The following is a 25,178-nucleotide window of genomic DNA, read 5'->3' on the forward strand; positions in this document are numbered from 1 at the left end:
TTTTCTTTTTTGTCATTTTGAAACTATAAAATGTCAATTGTATTCATTTAAAATTAAATCTACAACACAATAAAGTCTGCAAAAAGTGAAGGGGTCCGAATACTTTCTCAGACGACTATATAACCCCGTAAAGTGCTAGTTTTTTCCCATCTTTTCCAGTCTTTATGCTAAGTTAGGATAACCTGCTTCATGTTTGAACATGAATCTGTCCCTCTTTTAGGGTACACTTACTTGAGGAGGGTCTGAGGTTTTCTAGTTTTTTTGTTTTGCAGTTGTTCATGCCACTTTTTGCTAGTTCATATAAAGCTGTATGTTAATGTTAGGGTTCAAATAAATTCTCATATTTCTTATATTTTCATGGTGTCATTTTTACTTGGGGAAAAGGAGCACATATGGATGTTATGGGGTATGCATGGGGTGATACATGGGGTAGTAGGTGGGGATGCATGAAAAAAAGAGGGTGAAAGGGCCAAACCCTCAATCCTTGTAAACTTGACATATTTTCAAAACTCTTAAGGCCAATATAAACTAATTTGTTTAAGCTTATAGTCCTCCTCCACTCCAGTTTGTTTTGCTTATTTTTTCTTCATATAGATGTTTAAGCTGATGTAATGACGTATGTTCAGTGTTGCCAGAAGGCTCTGAGCTCACCTAAAATATGAGTTTAAGGCATGTATCTGCGAGGAGGAATTGACCATCACAAACAGTTTAGAGCCAATCACAGTAAAGCACAAACCTACAGTAAACAAGTGTGAAACTTAAAGCCTCCACATTTAAAGCCTCCAAAGCCTCTCAAACTGTTACACCTGCAGCGCCTGCTATCTCTCCTGTACGCCGGCAGAGGTCACCATCCCCAGAGTACTAACTTCTCACAAACTACACTTTCCACAATCCTCCTCTCAGACTGATTACTCTCACATCTGGTTCACATTAACTCTGGTTATTTAAGTTCCCTGTTTTCTCTCATTCAGTGCCAAGTCTTGTTTGCCTTGTCAACATTTCTGAGCGTTATTGTAGGGCTTTCCTGGTTGTTTAGATCAGTGTTACTATCAGAAATAATTAATAATTATTTCTTTAGTTATTAATTAATATTTAAATTAATTAATTGAATCTAACTCATTAAAACCTCATATGGGGCTCCAGTAAATGTAATGCGCTACGTTTGGTTATTAGCAATAATTAATAATTATCAAAGATAATTATTAATTATTAAAATCAATATAACATTGATGAGTATCAATGTTAGTTTTTTTAATCCTTTAAATCATCAATTATCAAAGATAATCACTAATCATTAACATCGATGAAACATTAATTAAAATTAACACTAGCTTATTGATCATTCAAATTCAACAATCATCAAAGATAATTATCAATTATCAAAAATCAATAGAATATTAATAAGGATTAACATTGACGGGGCACCATCCTGGAATCAGGGACCAATAACCAGATAGTATAACAGTCTCAATATTAGATTGTTTTCATAGGAAAATCGACATCCGAAGAATAAAGATTTTCAGGGAAAAAAACAATGAATGAAGGCTTGAATCCGAGCACTGACATCCCATCAGCATGTGACACAGGTGTATGCAAAACAAACCAAAACACTTCTCTTTGAAGTATAAAAAAGTTTATTTATGCAGTAATATCAATTAATAATAAATACAATGCAGTCAAAAAACTTCCAACTTACAACTACAAACTAAACAGTGATATGATTAGATATAGAAATCAAAATAATCCTATAACACATGAGGGTGTGTGTGTGTGTGAGAGCGAGCGAGTGTGTGTGCGTGTGTGTGTGTGTAAGGGGGGATGTGCACAAAATGGCGGACGTGAGTCTCGTGGAGAGTATGTCACACGAGACTTCCGACCAGAGAATATGGCCGCGAATGTGGCCGGAGAGAAACCAGTCAATGGTGTCTACCAGTTTACCATGTGTATCTGCTTGTACGATAGCTTAGGGACAAAGCTGAGCTTTATCACGAAGCTATCTACTAGCCAAAAATGTGTGCGAGAATGTTTGTGAGGGGCCGCGCGTGTGTGTGTGGTTAGTACAAGAGAGAGAGAATTAAGTGACGGCCCCAAAGTCGGTTTCACGATCGTGGGAGAGAAAGCAGCTGTTAGTTTATCACTAAGAGAAGAGGTGTACGGCTCGTAAACCATCCAGCGGCCCTTGATTCTTTAATGGATAAACTCAGTTTGCCGGTCTCACCCGCGATGGCAGAAATGCACAACGGTCCAATGTGGTTGGACTACAATACAGCAAATCTCATTCGTGATAATTAATACCCTGAGTATTAATAATGAGCGGACACGGCGGTCCGTAAACTGTACAAGAAAAAACCTTGATACACAAGAATAACACACTATAATATTCTATCTCTGCCCAGATGTAAACCTCTTACTTGAATCGCATGAGGATGCAGAATGTGTGTTCTTTTAACTCCGACTCGGTTCCTCGAGGCTCGGGTGATGACGGGAGGCCATTTCCTCACACTGTCAGCGGGCGGTATGGCTGCTGATTCTCGGCGGGCTGGCGGAGAAATCAGCGACGTCGACTTGATTGAAGATGGAAGAGAAATCTTTTCTCTCTTCACTTCTGCAGGCAAACGGATGAAGATGCGGATTTCTCAGCGGTCTCCTTCGGATCCGTTAGAATGTTTGGTGGAACACAGAGTAATCTCAACTCGTCCAGCATGATGGAGATTGAATGGCCACAGTTTCAAGTCATATGTTACTTCCTTGTGCCACGAGGCTACACCTGAGAGCAGCAATGAGCTGTGTCTACACACAGCGAGCAAAGTTGCTGGAAGCAAATCCTGGAGGCATTTCAGAGGTATTTCTACTCCTGATGATACTCATGGTTGAGGTGTGTTCTGTCATGTGCCTCATCCAATAGGAGTTGAGAGTTCGATCCTTTAGTGAGCAAGGCTTCATGGGATTTGTAGTCTGTTTTGGACTCCCTTTGTTTGATTTTGGCGTGGTTTTTATCAGTAAGATTTATGACTTGATATGGGGGCCTGAGTTAGGTTTTACGACTGTGTTAGGCCTGCCTTTGTCTTCTATCTGAATACATGTTTTCCCTGTTTTTTGACTCCTGCCTGTTTCTCATATTTCCCAGCCTGCTTGTGAGTTTTGTTGATTTATTGCCTGTTTACTGGATTACCCTTCTGCCTATCGGATTTACTTGGTTTGCCTTTCTAGACTGTTTACCTGTGTATCAAACTATTGCCTGTTTACTGGATTACCCTTCTGCCTATCGGATTTACTTGGTTAGCCTTCCTGGACTTTCTGCCTGTGTACCCAACCACTGCCTACCTTTTTTCTCTGTTGTTTTGTTTGTTTTACTATATATACTGTTATTAAAACTGCATATGGATCTTAACACTCCTGCCTCGGCATCCCTGCTACAGAAGACTTCACCAAACTTAGATCCAGCAGCTTTCCAACAGTTACACGAGCTTGTTTCAGCGCAAGCAGCCATGCTTACCAGAACTTTTTAAATCCATGCAGCCAAACCCGCAAGTATCTCCGAAGGGGTTTTCCACTAACAACTCTGCCTGCTGCACAACGCACTCTTCAGCTGTTGTCAATCCTCGACTCTCGCTTCAAGAGAAGTTTGATGGATCATCCAGTAAATGTCGAGGATTTCTCTTACAATGTGAGCTTTTTCTGTCTCAACTACCTCTCATGTATCCCAGTGATGAAGCTTGTGTTTCCTTCATTGTATCACTGCTGTCAGGAAAAGCACTAGACTGGGCTACGGCAGTTTGGAGTCGTGAGAACATTCTAAAGGGGTCCCTGTCTCACTTTCTTGCTTGTTTACGGGAGGTTTTTGAGCACTCTGAGGGTGGGAAGGACCCGGGAGAACTTCTATTGACTTTAAAATAGGGGAATAGGTCTGCTGCTGAATTTGCCTTATCCTTCCACACGCTAGCAGTGTAAACTGTGTGGGTGGAGAACACAATGAAGCTGTTGTTCTGTCAGGGGTTAAATCCTGATCTTCAGACTGAGCTACCATGTTGTGATGAGGGGAGATCTCTTGATAAATTCATCAAACTAGCCATTCGCCTGGATAATCTAATCAGAGCCCGTCGTCCAGTCAGTCCCCTTCAGACACTTCACTCTGATATCTCTGTAACCAGTCATCATGAGCCCATGCAAGTGGGTCACTCCTCTCTCTCCTCCGAGGAACGACGATGCCGTCTTCGAGAGAGATTGTGTATTTACTGCGTACAGTCGGGACGTTTACTGGCTGCCTGCCCTACTCGTCCCCCTTCAGTGAGTTTAGAAATTTCAAACACAATTCTTATTAAACAGTTTGAACTTTTTGTTACATTGCATGTTCAAAATAGTGAACATCAATTGTCTGCCATCTTAGATTCAGGGGCTGCAGGTAACTTTATTGACCTGGGTCTCGCCACGAATCTAAATTTGTCTTTTGTCCCTTGTGTCCCTCCTCTAAATGTCTCAGTGCTAGACGGACGACCCCTGGGCTCTGGCAATATTCTACAAATCACTCAACCCATCTGTCTTCAAGTTGGAATCCTTCATCATGAGGAGATTCAGTTCCTTGTCATTCACTCTCCTAAGAATCTGATTGTTCTTGGCCTGCCATGACTGAGTCTTCACAATCCAGAGATCTCCTGGAGAGATGGACAAATCACTTGTTGGAGTACTTCCTGTTTCCAGTCTTGCCTCAACCTTCCTGAGCCCATCTCTCTTCCTCCTGTAAGCACCATGACGATTCTCCCTGAAAAGGAGATTTCGATCCTACCACATTGTTATTCGGATCTCCAGGAGGCTTTCAGCAAATCAAAGGCTACACAGCTTCCTCCTCATGATTGTGATTGTGCCATTGACCTTCTGCCAGGCTCATCTCCTCCACGCAGATGGATACACCCCTTATATGATCCTGAGACTAAAACTATGGAGGAGTACATTTCGGAGTCCCTTGAAAAAGGTTTCATTCGACCATCCACTTCTCCTGCTTCTGCTGCCTTCTTCTTCGTAGGAAAGAAGGACAGGGGTCTTCATCCATGCATTGACTACCGAGGCCTGAACACTGTCACCATCAAATATCGCTATCCCCTTCCCCTGGTACCAGCAGCATTGGAGCAGTTACGAAACGCCAAAATCGACACCAAATTGGATCTTAGTAATGCCTACAATTTAATCCGCATCTGGGAGGGGATGAATGGAAGACAGCCTTTTCTACACACACCAGCCACTACGAATACCAGGTAATGCCTTTCGGACTTCCCAACAGTCCATCTGTCTTCCAAACCTTTGTAAATGAAATTTTTTGCAATATCATTGGTAAATGGGTCATAGCCTACATTGATGACATTTTAATATACTCTTCTTCCCTTGATGAGCACGTTCAACATGTCCGAGTGGTGCTCAACCGCCTCATCCAATATCAACTTTATGCCAAGATGGAGAAATGTGAGTTTCATCAGTCTACCATCTCTTTCCTGGGGTATGTCATCTCCTCCGAGGGGTCACCATGGACTCTTCCAAGGTAAAAGCTGTACTGCAGTGTCCACTGCCTGTGTCAGTCAAAGAACTACAGTGCTTCCTTGGTTTTGCCAACTTCTACAGATGATTCATCTGAGGTTTTAGCTCGGTGGTGGCCCCACTCACCTCATTGCTTCGAGGTAAAGCACAGAAACTAAACTGGACACCTCCTGCTCGTCAAGCCTTTGATGACCCTAATCCCATATGTCGAGGTAGACCTCAACGTAGACAACCTCCTCACGTCAGGAGCCATTCACGCGACACGCGAGAGCCAATGGCGTTTGACATTGTGCTGACGCCTACTCATGGTGGCAAATTTTTTATATGTTACTAGAACAAGTCGCGAACTAAATGTGTTACCATGGACGCCGGGGGACCGCAAAATAAAAACGTACATTTAGGTCTGTTCTTCACACAAAGAGATCGCAATGCATGGAATACACCTGGAACTGAACAGGTCACTTTAGCAGAGCAGAATGTCTATATAAAATAAAGGATTAAACATTAACCACTGTAAAATAATACATGTTGCTGATTAAACATTACCATTGTGAATAAACGTGGATGATTTCAAACAGAATGAAAGTCATACCCCAACATATCATGTCAGAATGACAAAATTCTACCCCAACATATAATTTGACAATGATAAAAATCTGATTCCCTTCACTTCAGTCTTTGATGCCTAAAGTTTGTCAATGAAAGCAATACGCTTGCCAGATGCGTCGGAAACTGATGCCAAAGGGTGCTTTTGGTGTCCACCTGTTGACGCGCTGGGCTCTTGCACAAGTGGCAGAATTTGATGCTTTGGAGTGAGAATGGGTTGCAAATAAATATATTAAAGGTACAGTATGTAAGATTCAGAAACCCTTGTTATTAATGACACCTGTGGCCATAAAGTGAACTGCAGCCAGCTACCTGTTGCTTGAGCTCGCTCTCGTGCACACACTCCATAGGGACACGAGCGAGCATCGGCCAAAACAATGACGTAACATACAAAGAGACTGAACGTGATTCACCGGCATCATGCTGACAGATGTGGTAGCATAATTAAAATTACACAGTTATGATTGTTTTACTACAAACTTTGAGAATGTATATTATATTTGGTGGATGATGACAGTAGTTGTTTATAAAATAGACCGTACATTATAAATATGTTGACACAATTCAGTATTGATGTGATTCCATCATAACTGTCATTTTGATATATCGATGCGCTATTGTTTTATAATAATAGAATGTATATATTTTCTATATAACCAAGTTATGTACACTAATGTCTTTTAGCATTATCTTGAATGTTGTCTAGCATTCATTTCATGTGTTATTGTAGTTTAGCTTGCTGAATAATTACAGATTAACATTGTTTATGTCAGTTACTGTGAATTAGCATACCTCAAATACTAGAGGTGTATAGTAACGAAGTACAAATACGTTGTTACTGTACTTAAGTACAGTTTTTACTATTTGTACTTTATTGAGTATAAATATTTATTTGGACTTTTACTTTCACTTTACTACATTTTGAAGAGTAAATTGATACTTTTACTCTGATAAATTTCTCCAGACCCTTTCGTCACTTTTGCGACTGAACACCTAAAAAAATAAAAAATAAAATAAAAACAGCAGTATGTGCAAAAATGCATGCAGATCAGCGATAGTTATGTGTGATTTGCTGAAAGAATCATTTGAATCGAATCTTTTAAATTTGATTTCTTTGAACTGAACAAAAGGATTCAAAAAGCGGTTTGAATGATTCATTATGAGAATAATGAATCTGAATCAAAATCACAAGTGAAGCACGTGCCAGATCGTCTGTCTCCACTGGGGAAGACAAGAAAGTGCTCATGTGAGTTAATTTTTTTTTTTTTTTTTTTTTTTTGACTAATTAAATTTATACGTTTAGGCTTAAACATTATGAAAGCTGTGAAATAATGAAGTTATGTGAGATCAGTCTTCCGCCTTTCCAGAAGACCTGTTCATATAAAGTCAATCACATGCGTTTACATTTAAACAAGGTATGATGTGTATGAATTATTACCAGCAATCATGAAAATGTCCAACAATATTTATTTTTATATTTTATGAAGATGTGAATGGTCTTTGCCAAAGCAAAACTAGTTTTCTGGTGGTTGCTAAAGTGTTATATTTGCTTTGTAGCACATTTATGCTTCAGTATGTGGTAATTAGGGTTCCCTATGTCACTCACTCGACGTTGTGTCGATGTAGTGACACTAGGGGTTGCCCTTGGGAGCCCCAAACACCTCTGATGTTTGAGAAAAGGCCAATGAAAATTGGCAAGTGGAATTTGCATGCCACTACCCCAGACACACAGGTATAAAAGGAGCTGGTGTGCCACCACTCATTCAGATTTTTTCTTTGGAGCTGAGCGGTGTTGATGTATTCCATTGCCAATCCATTCGCCTCTGTAGAAAGCAAGCGACCTTCGCGGCTGTTGGATTTCACGGCGAAGCACAGCGGTTTTTCCCCTCTTGCATAAATAAGTGTGGAGAACGCCCCTGGGCACTTCGACAGCACGCGTTGAGCGCTAAAAGATTATATTTCTCCCTAAAAGAGTATATATTCCCTAAAAGAGTGGGCACTGATGGAAACCGTCTTTTTAAAGATGTCTTTCCGGTTATGTGCAGTTCCTGATTGTGGTCGTTATCTCTCCGCTTCTGACAGTCATGATAGCTGCCTTACGTGTCTGGGCACCAGACACGCTGAGACAGTGTCCGTGGATGGTTCATGCCTGCACTGCGAGAGCATGACCATGGCCACATTGCAATCACGGCTTTCCTTCCTCAGAGGGAAAGCCACTCCAGCTGCTCCCTGCCCCGGTTCTTCTGCCCGAGGGCACAAGACCACGATGGTTAGTGCTGGGGGCGATTGGGGGACTTCAGTGGAAGTAACTCCGCCGGGAGAATCCTCACATTCCCCGGTTGAGTTCTGGGATGAGTCAGGTGGCCTGCCTCAGAGCGGGTTCAACCTCTCATTCGGCGCTCAGGAGGAGGATGAGATCTCGATAGCAGCATCGGAGAGCAGGCTGCTTCAGTCCGGTGCAGAGGACTTGGCTGGGCTTCCGCCTTCGGGTGTGGTCGCCCAGTCTGAGGCTGACACTGAGCTGACAGCCATGCTTGCTCGTGCCGCCGCGAGCATCGGGCTAGAGTGGAACCCTCCACCCTGCCATGAACCCTCGTGGCTTGATGATTGGTTCCTTGGGTCGGAGCGCCGCTCACGGCCATGCTCCGCCCTGGTGCCTTTGTTCCCGGAGGTGCATGAAGAACTCGTGAAGTCATGGCGGGCACTTTTCACTGCTCGGACCGGGCTTTCGAGTTCTGCTGCTCTCACCACCATCGATGGTGGGGCGGCCAGGGGCTACACGGACGTTCCCCAGGTAGAGCAGATGATTGCGGTGCACTTGTGCCCGCAGAGCGCCGCCACCTGGCGGAACCATCCTAGGCTCCCATCGAAGGCCTGTAAGACTACATTGTCTCTTACGGTGAAGGCTTACAATGCTGTGGGGCGGGCCGCCTCCGCTCTGCATGCCATGACCCTCCTGCAGGTCCACCAGGCCAAGGCATTGAAAGAACTGCACGAGGGTGGTCCTTACCCAGGAGTAATGCAGGAGCTACGCTCGGCGACCGACCTCGCTCTACGGGTGACGAAGGTCACAGTGCAGGCTCTCAGGCAGTTGATGTCCACATTGGTGGTCCAGGAGCGGCAACTTTGGCTCAACCTGGTTGAGATGAGGGATGCCGACAAGGTTTGCTTCCGTGACGCCCCCATTTCCCAGGCTGGCCTTTTCAGTGACACCGAAGACTTTGCGCAGCAGTTTTCGACGTAAAGCAGCAGACCGAGGCCATTCAGCACATCTTTCCCCGGCGTGGTTCAAGATCGCGCACCCCATCTGCCCATCGCTCTGGCGAGCCTCCTGTGGCGGCAGTATCGGCGGCAACATCGGCTCCACCGCTGCCTGAGCCAACGGTTCGGAAGGCTTCTAAGCGCCCCTGAGATGGACGACCCAGAGATGAGGAGACTCGCGCCACATTTGGAGGTGGTAGACAGACCACTCCATCCCCCGGTGGAGGGCCGGAGGGAAAATCCTTGGTTCCCTTTTTTGCATTTGCCGCACGCTCGAAGGTGACAGCCATGCACCGAGCATTCGCAGCCAGGGCGTTGCAGGTGTGGGTTTCCCTTCTCCACGCACCCGGCCATGACACACACACACACCCACGCACAGGTGGTTGTGGCTGGCTACGAGGACACTCAGCCTCCTCCTCCATTGCTGAACAGTCCTACGTTGGGTACGCAGAGCAAGGCAAGTGCCTTAACGTCTCTCCCTATACAGTGAGATCGGGACATGAGGCTCCCCGACGTAGCACTCCCCGCCCCGCCATGAGACCCATTCCGCAGGTACGTTAACAGTAGTCATCTCCTTGGTGCCCCTTGCCCGGATTTTGTAGGCATGGTTAACGCTCTTCAACCCGTTGCAATGGCTGGCCAGGACAATCCGACTCGGCTACGCAATTCAGTTCGCCAGGCGCCCGCCCAGGTTCGGCGGCGTCCATTTCACCTCGGTAGGTGGCGAGGACGCCGCTGCTCTATGTGCGGAAGTTGCAGTCCTTCTGCAGAAGGATGCAATATGCGATATACAGCCCCTACTTCATCATGCACAAGAAAGGCGGTGGGTTGCGACCGATCTTGGACCTGTGGGCACTGAATCGGGCCCTGTACAGGCTTCTGTTCAGGATGCTTACGCAGAAGCACATTCTATCGTGCATCCGGCACCGAGATTTGTTCGCGGTAGTAGACCCGAAAGACGCGTACTTTCATGTCTCAATCCTGCCTCGTCACAGACCGTTCCTTTGGTTTGCCTTCGAGGGTCGGGCATACCAGAACAAGGTCCTCCCCTTCGGTCTGTCCCTGTCACCTCGCGTCTTCAATAAGTTTACAGAGGCAGCCCTTGCCCCGCTAAGGGAAGTGAGCATCCGCATCCTCAACAATCTCGATGACTGAACAGCTCCCCATGCTGAACCGGTAAGCTTTGCTCTCCCTGATAAGTTTGATGGTTCTGCTGAAAAGTGCCGGGGTTTTTTACGACAATGCAAAGTCTATTTTTGAACTGAATCATTTAATCATGACGCCAAGAAATGTGCCGTTATGATGTCACTGCTTACTGGTAAAGCACTCGACTGGGCCGGCGCTGTTTGGGACAAAGATCCTCAAATCCAGGTCTCGTTTGACTACTTTGTTCAACAAATCCACGAAGATTTCGAGTATCCAGCAGTTGGTCAAGATATCTCTGTTCAGCTGCTTCATCTACACCAAGGTCTTAAATCTGCAGCGGATTATGCAGTTCTGTTTAAAACACTAGCGTCTCAGAGTGGGTGGAATGATGTCACTCTGAAGACTGTTTTCCGTGACGGGCTTAACCTAAAACTCAGGGCGGAACTGATATGCAAGGGTGAGGGTACTACTCTTTCTGAATTCATAACTATGACTATCAAGATGGATAACCTGCTTCGGAATGCTCCATGGCCTCTGTTTCTCTCCACCTCTAATTCTACAGTCTCAGTACAGGCCCAGGCATCCACTGTACCACCTGAACCCATGCAAGTTGCTTTCGCTCGTGTCTCTATGGAAGAACACCAACGTCGACAGAACGAAAAGCTTTACTACTACTGTGGTTTACCTGGTCATCTCAATGCTGCATGCCCACACAAGAAATTAAGTTCCATGAAATCAAGGCAGCATGTGAGTACCCCGAACTTTGTATCACCCACCTTTCACAGATTTTTATTGCCAATAGAGGTTTCCATTGGTGACCTTGCAAGATGTTTTTTTCAGCATTAGTGGATTCTGGGGCTGATGTGAATCTCATTAATCAAGAGATCATCCAAGAGCTCAATATACCCACCATTCAATGCTTCCCAACGTTCAACATCACCACTATTGACAACGCTCCTATTGGTACTGGTATAACCCAACAGGCCGTTCCTATAACCATCAAGATTGGACTATTTCATGTGGAGAACATTTCACTATATGTCATCAACTCACACAAGCATGCTCTTATCCTGGGTCATCCTTGGCTGGCCGTCCATGACCCATCGATATCCTGGAACCAAGGTGAGCTCACGCAATGGTCAAGTTACTGTCATGAACATTGTCTCCATGTTGCTGTCTTACTACCAGTGTGGAAAATACTGAGTCACAAAGAAAAACCATGCTACCCGAGGAATATGCAGTGTTCCATGATGTGTTTAGTAAGGTCAAAGCTACACAACTTCCTCCTCATCATCCATGGAACTGCGCCATTGAACTTCTTTCCAATACGGCCCCACCGAGAAGCAAGGCCTAACCATTGTCACGCCCTGAGACCCTCGCCATGGGAAATTAAATCAAGGAGGCCCTTGCCTCCGGTTACATCTGTCCTTCTACCTCCCCAGCAGCTGCAGGCTTCTTCTTCGTGGAGAAGAAAGATGGGGGTCTCCGTCCATGTACTGATTATCGAGGCCTGAACTCTGTCACCACTAAGTACCATTACCCACTGCCACTTATCCCCTCAGCCCTTGAACAATTTCGTGAGGCAAAGATCTACACCAAGCTTGATCTAAGAAGTGCTTATAACCTCATCAGGATCTGAGAGGGAGATGAGTGGAAAACTGCATTCATCACCACCAGGGGGCACTATGAATATTTGGTCATGCTGTATGGACTTGCTCTGTTTTCCAGTCATTTATCAATAAGATTTTAAGAGACTTATTGAATCATTGTGTGGTGGCCTGCATTAATGACATCCTTATCTACTCTCAAGACAAGACACAGCATATACAGCATGTCAAGGTTGTCCTATCACATTTCCAGAAACACCAGCTTTTTGTCAAGACAGAGAAATATGAGTTTCATACCTCTCATACCACATTCCTAGGCTACAATATCAGCCACCAAGGTGTAGAGATGGATGTCTCTAAAATAACTGCAGTTACCAAATGACCTCGACCTTCTACACTCAAGGAACTACAGTGGTTCCTGGGCTTTGCAAAATTCTATCGCTGTTTCATCAGAAACTACAGTATCATTGCAGCACCACTCATGTCTTTGCTCAAGGATAAGCCAAACAAATTGCCATGGAACGACGCTGCGTACCAAGCTTCACGACTGCTCCTATACTGAAACATCCTGACCCCAATCTTCCCTTCGTCGTAGATGCTTCAGATTGCGGGATTGGAGCAGTCCTGTCACAACATCACAGTACCCCAGGCAAGCTTTACCCATGTAACTATGATGTGAGAAACAAGGAATTACTTTCTATGAAGGCATCACTGAAAGAATGGCATCACTGGTTAGAGGGGGCAGTCCACCCATTTCAAGTTATCACGGATCACAAGAATCTTGAATATATCAAGGCAGACAAGAGATTGAACCCACATCAAGCCCGATTGTCATTGTTTTTCACCAGGTACAATTTTACAGTCACTTACCACCCTAGCAGCAAGAACAGCAAGGCAGATGCACTTTCACATAGACATGATCCACCCCATGTCCAACCTCATCCTGGATCCATCCTGCCACCAGCAAGAATAGAAAGGCAGATGCACTTTCACGTAGACATGATCCACCCCATGTCCAACCTCATCCTGGATCCATCCTGCCACCATCTGTCATCATTGCACCGATTAGTTGGGATACCATGGAGGAAATACAACAAGCACAACAGCATGAACCGTCACCACCTAACTGCCCCCCGACCAAGCACTACGTACCCCAAGCTCTGCATCAGAGAACTATCCAATGGGTCAACACTTCCTTGAGCACAGGACACCCTGGCATCCAAAGAACTATTACCCTGGTATGTAATTCCTTCTGGTGACCATCTTTGTTTCATGATGTTACTAAATATGTGAGGTCATCTCAGGTGTGTGCCCAATCCAAGACCCCCAGAGAACTGCCCAGGGGGTTGCTCCAACCACTACCAATATATCAAAGACCATGGTCCCACCTGTCCATCAACTTCATCACAGACCTGCCAAACTCCAATGGATACACTACCATTCTGGTAATAATTGATCGATTTTCAAAATCATGTAGGCTTGTTCCTCTCAAGGGTTTACCCACTGCCATGAAAACCACTAATGCTTTGTTCCACCAAGTATTTAGGGTCTATGGATTACCAGAGGACATCGTGTCCGATCGAGGTCCACAGTTCACGTCCCGAGTTTGGCAGGCATTCTGCAAGCAGCTGGACATCAATGTGAGTCTCACCTCAGGCTACCACCCTCAAGCCAACAGACAGGTGGAAGTTTAAACCAGGATATAGGCAGAAAACTTTGGAGCTATTGTAGCCGTGGACAGGAGAAGTGGAGTGACTTCCTGCCCTGGGCCAAATATGCACATAATTCCCTCACTCATACCTCTATGGGTCTAACCCCCTTCCAATGCGTGCTGGGCTACCAACCCCCAATGTTTCCTTGGTCTGGAGAACCTTATACGGTGCCAGCGGTGGACGATTGGATAAAGTGAAGTGAGAGGGTGTGGGACAGCGCACATGTCCAGCTACAGCATGCAGTCAGAGCAGAACACTTCCAGGCTGACCGACGGAGGCGCCCCCATCCCAACTATCAGCCAGTACAGAGGGTCTGGTTGTCCACAAGGGATCTCAAGTTGCGGCTACCCTGTAGGAAGCTCAGTCCAAGGTATGTGAGTCCTTTCAGAATTATCTGTCAAATAAACCCAGTTACCTATCGTTTAGAGCTTCCTGCTAACTACCGCATCTCTTCTTCCTTCCATGTGTCCTTGCTGAAACCCATCCACCCGGCATCTGGCTCTGGAAACATGGATTCCAAGCCTCCACCTTCACTGGAGGTAGATGGAGCCCCAGCGTATATGGTCAGAGAGATCATGGACTCTAGACGACAAGGGAGCCAAATGCAATACTTGGTGGACTGGGAAGGCTACAGACCAGAGGAGAGATCATGGGTTGCCGCCAAAGACATATTAGACCCGTCCATGATCCAAGAATTTCATCAAGCCCATCCTAATCATCCAGCACCACGACCAATGGGATGTCCCAACAGAAGAACACCAGGAGTTGTTCGTAGAGGGAGGTTTCTGTAACATCCAAGGCTGTTATCCCTCCTACCAATCACCAGAGGGAGCCCTCTCCCGAATACTGATCGTCTCCCATTTCTTCTCTGCTCATTTCCTGTTTTCACCATGTATAAATAGCCATTCACCTCCATTGTTTCTTTGCAAAGTTTTTCCAGTTTACCCTGCCTTACCACACGTTTTTCCATTGCCTTTAGTGTCTGTTCTCATGTTATGACCATTGCCTGTTTTACTGGATTTACTGCTTTTTGGATAACCCTTTGTTTTGTTTGCCTTATTGGACTGATTGTTTGGTATATTGGATTTTTTGTGTACCAAAATAAGCCAGGCCTATTACGGTTTATGGAACAGGCAGTTATTATTATAACTAGCATCTAGAATCCATCCTGCTAAAAACAGTAGAGCAAAAATAACATTCAGCATTACAAATAGACATGGAATTGACATACTAACTAGGCATAATGCTTACAAAATTTGACTTTGACTCTCAGAGAAAGAGCTCAGGAAGAGGTGGGATTCACTGCGAACCCAGTACATACGTCACAAGAAACTTGCACCCTCAGGAAGTTCGGGAGTTCAGAAGACTGGCAGGCAGCAATGGATCCTGACCCAGCTGCAGTTTTAGAGCCTCACACAAAAAGGAAGGAGAGCACTTCTAACCTAACTATCAGGGTAAATTAACAATTATATTATTATTTTTATTTATTTTTTTGAGTAAAAAGAAATGTTGTATTGTTATGAATGTTTGGTGAACAGCTGTAAGAATCTATGGTATTGCATCCTCCTCATGGTGAATTTATTTTTTTAATGAACCTTCGGCTGATAGTGATTCTTATTCACCCTCAGATGGCAACAACACTGACATCTGGACCAGCACCCATGAAGAGCCCAGCTTCTTTGAGGCTGAGCCACAGCCCAGTACTCCACCATTTGTGGAGCAGAGTCTACAGCACTGAGAGAGGAGCCTTTGCCAAGCACCTTCAGAAAGTCAACTACTCCAAGGCCTCAGGGGAAGCGCAGCAGGAAGATGCTGGACGAATCCTCCAGTGAGGAGTCCACAAACTTGATGCGCACCATTGGTAAAACCCTGGAAAAGTTAGCAATCACAGGAAAACACCAATGATGCCATCTCTGCCTATTGCAAAAACCTTGAGCACAGAATGTGGAAGTTGACCCCACATTTACTGCCACGTTTCCAGCATGAGGCTGACAACTGCATTTTCAAGTATTCAGTGGGCCAATTAGAAGCCTCTGACAGACAGTTTTTATGGTTAAATAATGTAAACAGGTGTGCATATTGTAAATTGTATAGTAAATATTTAATGCACACTTGTATTTTATATAATGTTTCCTGCATAATTATATTTTGTATTGATCTAATATTTTTTTTTTTTTTTTTTATTTATTTACCATATAAGGATTGTACTGCCCATATTACTGCACATTGGAAAATAAAATGCTTTGACTTTGGGTAAAAGATACTTGCACTCACATTTCTTTTTCAAAAAGGATCACAAAACAGTATGATGGAAAAGTCAAAACTTTATTTTGCAATTTCAGAGCATAGTCATAAAACTGAAACCAAGGCCAAGTGGAAACAAACAAGTTTGTCAGTGTACTATATTCACACTTTTCCTATACTTTTCATACATATACACATGCTCTATTTTACCCCACTGAAAGGGCACTGCACCAATGTCTGAATTAAAGTACTGGCATAGTTTATCCCTGAGTTGTTTGGTTTGTGTTGTACTGTTGGTTGTGTGTGGCAGGGAGGCCTGCTGCATACCTACAAACTAGTCACTTTTCGGTGAAATTCACCATTTTGAATGAAAATATGTCATTTATGTGAATCGTGTAGATCTGAAGAATTTTTTTTTTTTTTTTTCGGGGGGGGGATTTAAATTGCAAGCACAATAAACCTCACAAGAATCAGAAATGGGCTAATTTCCCTTAGACTGGAATGAGACCATAGACCAATCTAGAGCAGTCCCGACCCTTTTCTCAATAAAACATTTGGTGCGGCGCCTCAACTCTTTTGGCCAATCAGAATCAAGAGAATGGCATAGTCTTCTTTTCCATGGATCAAGACAACTTTTCGCGGTACAATTCTGAGGTAAGATTGCTGCCAATGATGTAATGCTTTTTAACTAACTTAACCTTAGGTAACTAGTTGCTACAGTAATGTTAACTTGCCAAATCAAGTTACTTTGTCGGTTAGTAAGTCAAGTAAGTGTCATCAAACTTTTCCCAACCTGTTGGTAAGCTTGTTAGCACACAAGCTAACTTCAGTGTATTACAACATCAGTTCAGAATTAATCAGAATACTTTTGCTGAGTTTAAGGCTGAGTTTAAGGCATCCGTATTTCTATCTGATTTTAACGTCTGTCTTTGTCGAAAATTCCAAGGGAAATAAAAACGAACACGTAATAAAACAAGACCCATTGTGTTTTAATGAGTGATCGTGTTGACCATGGTTACGTGTTAACATGAGCAGTGTTGTTTGCTAATGTATTCAATTTAGATATGTAAAAGTAGTGAAGCATTTTTTTTTTTCGGTTTTATGTTTCAAAGTCGCGAAACAACAATTTGGGTGTTTAATATTTGCGTACAAGCTTCACTTTGGTCATATATCATGTAATTAGCTGCTGCTACAGCAGGTGTCATGTGGGGCAAAGGACGTCTCTAGTATTTTCCGAGCAGCAAGCACACTGGTGTCTTTGCTTTAAACCGAAACACCGGCTCTGGCGGATTATTTAAAGTTGACGGATGCAGTTGGGGTCAGCCTTAACAAACTTTAATGATGATGAAAAAGTAACAATTCTGTGGTGGCTGGCTCCAGAAAATAAATTATAGCAATCTCATGTCTAATAATTACTGAGAACACTTTCTTTGAGCACAGGGTGTCTGTAGGTCCTTAGACATGTTCTTTTATACTTTTTCAAATTGAGATGATGCTAAGTGAAACCTATTACTTACCTTTCTGAAGTCTTGAGTTATAATTATTATGTATTCCTTGTGTTCATTTTTGTACATTAAACCATAACTTCATGTTATTTTCCTCACAGGGCAGTCAGACACTTGTCCACAAACTGCATGACAAACAGCTGCAAGTTTTCACAAACTTCCTTGCCTGCTTTGTTCATTCTGAACACCTGAACCCAATACCCAAAGCTCTGGCAACTCTGGATTTTGATAGCAAACATCTACCTGTAAAAGAGATGTATGTGGGATGGGATGCTGATCGATTCAGAGTGGCACATCCACAACACCCTGTGAGTAAATAGAATAATAGATTAATTTGGAGCCTCTGCTGGGTTTGTACGATTATATGTACAGTAGTGTATGTGTGCTTGTTGTTGATCACTGTTTCAGCTGCTGAAGGCATTCCTTCAACAAGTCTCCAGGGCATACACTACATGTGCCAAATACCTGCAGAAAAAGCTGCCTTTGCAGAGCAAGACCCTGCAGTGTTTGTCTGCCACGGATCCAGTTATGAGAGGGCACTGACTGCTCCCCAAAGGAAACTATGCTTGGTGCGTTGGTGCTGGTGCTCCTGTTTATCTGGCCCCTGTGCTCGAGTATCTCACTGAGATCCTGGAGTTGGCCGGAAACGCCGCTCGGGACAACAAGAAGACTCGTATCATTCCCCGTCACCTGCAGCTGGCAGTGTGGAATGACGAGGAGTTGAACAAACTCTTTGTTGGAGTGACCATTGCTCAGGGTGGTGTGCTGCCCAACATCCAGGCTGTGCTGCTGCCCAAGAAGACCGAGAAACCCGGCAAGACCAAGTAAAGGGACTGAAGTATGTTTCACTGAAACACTAAGGCTCTTTTAAGAGACACACACTTGAACTATAAGAGAATGATTGTTCTTTTACTCAAATGTTAAATTAATCATATATTACACACTTCAAAATGATTGTGTATGTGTGTAAACCTGCACAAGTACGCAAATGCGTTAATTTTGATTCAATTAAATCTGTCAATTAAATCTGTCACTGCTATTAAATGCTTATTTGTTATTGCCATTCATGAGGCTACATTCATTATTTAAAATAAATAAATGAAACTACTTGAGTATAAAAGCTAGACCAAGAAATGTGAAGCATTTATTTCATGCGCATTGATGTAAACTGAACAAAAGATTTTGAGCGGGAAACTGTCACCGCTTGTTTGAAAAGATGCAGCGCACACTCATTGGCCAACTGTCATGCATACACGTCCACATTAGCCAATCACACGCCTCTAAACCCTCACCACACTGAGCGCTTGATCGTCCTCGGCTTTAAAAAGCAGTGGTGTAACGCTGATCTTCATTTACTGTGTTGAACGGAGAAGTGAGTCTCGTCATCATGGCAAGAACCAAACAGACCACTCGCAAGTCCACCGGTGGAAAAGCCCCAAGGAAGCAGCTCGCTACTAAAGCCGCCCATCAGAGCGCCCCCGCCACCGGTGGAGTCAAGAAACCTCATCGTTACAGGCCCAGTACCTTGGCGTTGAGAGAGATCTGCCGTTATCAGAAGTCCACTGAGCTGCTGATTCGCAAACTGCCTTTCCAGCGTCTGGTGAGAGAAAGCGCGCAGGATTTCAAGACGGATCTTCGCTTCCAGAGCTCCGCCGTAATGGCCCTGCAGGAGTCCAGCGAGGCTTATTTGGTTGGTCTGTTCGAGGACACCAACTTGTGTGCACTCCATGCCAAGAGGGTCACCATCATGCCCAAAGACATTCAGCTGGCACGCCGCATTCGTGGAGAGTGCGCTTAAATCCACAGGGGCGTCATTCACATCAACACCAAAGGCTCTTTTAAGAGCCACTTCAGTTACACTCAACAAGTCTATTTCCAGTTTATTATCAGTAGTTTGTGAAGAGTGATTTGTTCTTGTGTTCACTTACTGTTTATATCAGGTTCTGTTAGAAAGCTATAAAATAAGATTTCAACACTAAAATGCAATAATGAAACGAAGTACTATTAAACATATCAAACCATTGTTTTTGTCAGTAGAGAATGTGGTTGATAAATTGTATAGTTACAATATTAAACTCGAGACAACTTGCCCCTACCTAAAACTAATCAAAGATTTAACTTTCCTGAGAAGTTAACCTTTCAGTTAAATGTAGACCTTCGCAAGTACACCAGTGTGGTTTTATTGTGTTTACACAACAACTGCAAAACACGTTTTAGTTTGAAGGATAGAATAAACTTTTTTCATACTTTGGGGTTTTGAACACGGAAGTAAATGACTGCAGAGTAAATACTGTATCAGTGAATGACACCCCTCGAAATATTAGTTTTGCTTACCAATTTGCTCCAACAGTAAAATAAAAAATCCACAATAACGTTTTAAACTTACGGTGCACATAGTTTGTCATTTTTGTTTTCATTTTATAAATAATTATTTGGACATTGACCTGAAACTATTTCTCACCAAACATACAAACAAAATATATATACAGGTGCATCTCAATAAATTAGAATGTCGTGGAAAAGTTCATTTATTTCAGTAATTCAACTCAAATTGTGAAACTCGTGTATTAAATAAATTCAATGCACACAGACTGAAGTAGTTTAAGTCTTTGGTTCTTTTAATTGTGATGATTTTGGCTCACATTTAACAAAAACCCACCAATTCACTATCTCAAAAAATTAGAATACATCATAAGACCAATAAAAAAAAAAACATTTTTAGTGAATTGTTGGCCTTCTGGAAAGTATGTTCATTTACTGTATATGTACTCAATACTTGGTAGGGGCTCCTTTTGCTTTAATTACTGCCTCAATTCGGCATGGCATGGAGGTGATCAGTTTGTGGCACTGCTGAGGTGGTATGGAAGCCCAGGTTTCTTTGACAGTGGCCTTCAGCTCATCTGAATTTTTTGGTCTCTTGTTTCTCATTTTCCTCTTGACAATACCCCATAGATTCTCTATGGGGTTCAGGTCTGGTGAGTTTGCTGGCCAGTCAAGCACACCAACACCATGGTCATTTAACCAACTTTTGGTGCTTTTGGCAGTGTGGGCAGGTGCCAAATCCTGCTGGAAAATGAAATCAGCATCTTTAAAAAGCTGGTCAGCAGAAGGAAGCATGAAGTTCTCCAAAATTTCTTGGTAAACGGGTGCAGTGACTTTGGTTTTCAAAAAACACTCAGCAGATGACATTGCACCCCCAAATCATCACAGACTGTGGAAACTTAACACTGGACTTCAAGCAACTTGGGCTATGAGCTTCTCCACCCTTCCTCCAGACTCTAGGTTTCCAAATGAAATACAAAACTTGCTCTCATCTGAAAAGAGGACTTTGGAACACTGGGCAACAGTCCAGTTCTTCGTCTCCTTAGCCCAGGTAAGATGCCTCTGATGTTGTCTGTGGTTCAGGAGTGGCTTAACAAGAGGAATACGACAACTGTAGCCAAATTCCTTGACATGTCTGTGTGTGGTTGATGCCTTAACCCCAGCCTCAGTCCATTCCTTGTGAAGTTCACCCAAATTCTTGAATCGATTTTGCTTGACAATCCTCATAAGGCTGCGGTTCTCTCGGTTGGTTGTGCATCTTTTTCTTCCACACTTTTTCCTTCCACTCAACTTTCTGTTTACATGCTTGGATACAGCACTCTGTGAACAGCCAGCTTCTTTGGCAATGAATGTTTGTGGCTTACCCTCCTTGTGAAGGGTGTCAATGATTGTCTTCTGGACAACTGTCAGATCAGCAGTCTTCCCCATGATTGTGTAGCCTAGTGAACCAAACTGAGAGACCATTTTGAAGGCTCAGGAAAGCTTTGCAGGTGTTTTGAGCTGATTAGCTGATTGGCATGTCACCATATTCTAATTTTTTGAGATAGTGAATTGGTGGGTTTTTGTTAAATGTGAGCCAAAATCATCACAATTAAAAGAACCAAAGACTTAAACTACTTCAGTCTGTGTGCATTTAATTTATTTAATACACAAGTTTCACAATTTGAGCTGAATTACTGAAATAAATGAACTTTTCCACGACATTCTAATTTATTGAGATGCACCTGTATACTAAAGAGTGAAACTAAAAGCTTTGAGAAGGAAATACACGTGACGTGCTTTAGGCTCCGCCTTCAGTGTGGTGTTTCTACTAGGTCCTGTAGGCACATGTAAATATTTTATCCCGTAGCTTTATTTTACATATTCAGTTGATCTTTGAGCTGTAATCATCATGTCTGGAAGAGGTAAAGGCGGTAAAGGACTCGGGAAAGGAGGCGCTAAGCGTCACCGCAAAGTGTTGCGTGATAACATCCAGGGAATCACCAAACCCGCCATCCGTCGTCTCGCTCGCCGTGGCGGTGTCAAGCGTATCTCCGGTCTGATCTACGAGGAGACCCGCGGTGTGTTGAAGGTGTTTCTGGAGAACGTTATCCGTGATGCCGTCACCTACACTGAACACGCCAAGAGAAAGACCGTCACTGCCATGGACGTTGTGTACGCGCTGAAACGACAGGGACGAACTCTGTACGGCTTCGGAGGATAAACGACTTGATTCTCATCAGACAAACCCAACGGCTCTTTTAAGAGCCACACACACTCTCACATGAAGAGTCAATGTCTTGGTGGTAGAGTTGTTCTATATTTACAATAAACAATTAATATTATAAGTTCTGCAAAAAGTGTTTTTGTTCTCTGTCACTCGTTTTCTGCATTAATCGCAGTTCATGAATCATAATTAAATTGTCTCTTTTTGTACAATTACTGTCCAAACATAAATCTGTTGTTTGACATTTTTTGACAATTGTATATTACTTTAGAGTTGTTCTATTCTCGGAATTTGGGAATCGACTCCGATTCCTGGTTTTGGAATCGTTAGAATCGATTCCAGACCCATTCCCATACGGTAAAAAAAAATAAATAAAAAAAAACATTCTAGCCAAAGTATATGTTGTAACTGTGAAGCTCAATAAAATATATTTAATTTCAACCATTTCACAAAATATATTTTGAAATGTATTTCAGGGTCAAGAAAATACATTTCCAACCTTACAGAATGTGGATGGAGATCAAAAGTATTCATTATTTAAAATGGAAAAAAAAAAAAAAAAAGTGTGTTAGAAGAATTACATTCTAAAATAGTTTATCGTAGAGTAACAGGAATATATCTTATGTACAACATCAAAAAATAGTTGGCTACAAATAAAAACAGAGCCAAAGGTTTAGCAAGAATAAGATAACAGATCAAGTTTATTTATTTGATTTATTTGATTGTCACATTACAGAATATCTCACTACTAATGTAGTGTACAGCTGACTTTGACATTAACTGTCAGGGATACAGTAGGACATTTAATGATAACAAGGCAGTAAGTTTACTGTATGATATGATGTTTTGAAAAGGAACCAGAACAACAACGATGCACTAAATTGCAATGTACGCTTTAATTTTTTGACATTAATTCATTAAGGGATGAAATATAACACTTTAATGGTAACACACAAAGCATTAAAATCATTGGTATAATTTTCTGTTTAAAATAAACAGAGCAACAACAATGCACAATATATAATACTGCTAATGTACCGTACATTTGACTATTTGCCATTATATATTCAATTAAGTTTGTGGTTTTTTAACCTATTGATGAAATTAAGATGACAAAATAAAGGACAACATTGAGGATTATTCGTAAAACACAAACGGTAAACATTTGTAATAAAGATAGAATGTTATTTATTGTGAAATCTATGCTTAGCAAGCAGTTTTTCAGGGAATTAAAAAAATGTATCGTCTTGTTGCAGGATCCGTATGATAATTGGCGCACGCAGCACAATCTGTGCATGCGCATTGTCTTAGTGACGTTAGAGACATAATTAGATTTTAAAAATAAAAACTAAAATATTTAAAGAATCCTAAAAAAAAATTAATGTAAGTGCAAAGTAAAAAAAGAAATAAATCAAAATTTCTGCTCATTAAAAAAAGCAGCTCGATTACGTCGTTTAACCTTTTTTTGTTTTTTTAAATAACCGTTGCCTGAGGCGCGAATTCCGACCGTGACCGCACGCTGGAAGACACAAGCTGATTATGTTCGTGTTAATTAAGTGGGTGGAGGATGAAAAATTCTCAATTCTGCCCACTGAACATATTAGAAAATTTGATGAGGATTAATTCTCAGCAGGTATGGAGGAAAATGACGTTTACTTGGTGGAGTGGCGCCAAGGCGTCAAAGAGCCGAAAGGGGATGGCCGGCCTATGAGGCCTCCATCATCAAGATAGCAGGTGCCTATTTTTATTATCCTATTTCCAATATAATACTCCTATATTATCCTCTATTATTCTGTATACCGCTTGTAGATTTATAACAAGACGTCAGTAAAATATTCATTTTGTTATTTTATTTTAATTTTTTTAGTTAACATCAGGACCGAACTACAAACATCAGCCTTTTTCTTAGCATTATTCTACCTCCTCAGAAAGGGAAAGAACTTTACAAATAAAACTTAAGGAAACTGAAGAACAGCTACCCAAGTCAGACACTCTGAAGAGAAAGAGTAAACCTTCAATGAAACTCCTAGAGGCCGCAGAGATGAGAGAGGAACCAGCAGTTAAGAAGAAGGTTAGTGTTGGTCAGAACCGTGTGTGTGTGTGTGTGTGTGTGTGTGTGTGTGTGTGTGTGTGTATATATATATATATATGTATATATATATATATATATATATATATATATATATATATATATATTACATAATTACATATAATTGTACTTGTTTACAGTCAATGATGTATGTTTAAGGTACACCTCACAGACCTACCAAATGATCTAAAGGTGTGGAAAGAAAGAAAAATGTATCATCTACAGTGTGTGATAAATCAGCTGAGAGAAGAGAACATGAATCTAAATAAAGAGAATGAGAGGCTGAAAAATGAAATACTTGAAAGTAAGTACTGTACTAATTAAAAAAAAAAACAAATATAGATGTATATGTATATATGTATATGTATGTATGTATGTATGTATGTGTGTGTGTGTGTGTGTGTGTGTGTGTGTGTGTGTGCTTACACTAACCACAGTTTGGTCTTTCTACTGTTTGTTTGTTTGTTTGTTTTTTTCAAAATGTATTCACATTTAATTTTACTTTCACAGAAATCCCATCTCTCCTTCTGGCTACAGAGCACTTACTCCAGGAGGTTAGAATTGTTTAACTATTGTTTTTATTTTATGTTTTTATATTCAAATATACTTGTACAATCAGGAACTTTATTCATAGCATCCTAGTGATTTGAACATGACTGTGGTAGATAAAGTATAGTTCACCTAAAATTGATATTTCTCATCATTTACTCACCCTTGTGTATATGCATATAGACATACAGTCCTAGTGCTTAACACATGCACAGAGCACTAGGTGGAACCAGGAAGTTATTTAATTAATCATGATCATGAAGTTGATTGCTGATGTCAAGATTTATAGTAGAGGTATATTTTGGAGGAACGTTTTGGTCTGTTCTCACCCAAAATCAAGAAGACATTTGCTTTAGAAGACATTTATTAACTACTGGATTATTATGGCTTACAATTAAGCTTTTT

The 25,178-nt window shown here is 42.3% G+C and overlaps 2 protein-coding genes across 2 annotated transcripts; both read left to right on the forward strand.

Moving 5' to 3' along the window:
* Positions 1-18,994: 18,994 nt before the first annotated feature.
* LOC127443379 (histone H3-like) lies at positions 18,995-19,405 on the forward strand. The gene has a single exon (XM_051701954.1). It carries the CDS (start codon positions 18,995-18,997, stop codon positions 19,403-19,405), a length of 411 nt encoding a protein of 136 aa, XP_051557914.1.
* Positions 19,406-21,807: 2,402 nt separating this feature from the next.
* LOC127442470 (histone H4) lies at positions 21,808-22,232 on the forward strand. The gene has a single exon (XM_051700530.1). It carries the CDS (start codon positions 21,821-21,823, stop codon positions 22,130-22,132), a length of 312 nt encoding a protein of 103 aa, XP_051556490.1. The 5' UTR covers positions 21,808-21,820; the 3' UTR covers positions 22,133-22,232.
* Positions 22,233-25,178: the final 2,946 nt, after the last annotated feature.

This window comes from Myxocyprinus asiaticus, chromosome 1 (assembly GCF_019703515.2).
Source record: "Myxocyprinus asiaticus isolate MX2 ecotype Aquarium Trade chromosome 1, UBuf_Myxa_2, whole genome shotgun sequence".
Taxonomy (NCBI): Eukaryota; Metazoa; Chordata; class Actinopteri; order Cypriniformes; family Catostomidae; genus Myxocyprinus; species Myxocyprinus asiaticus.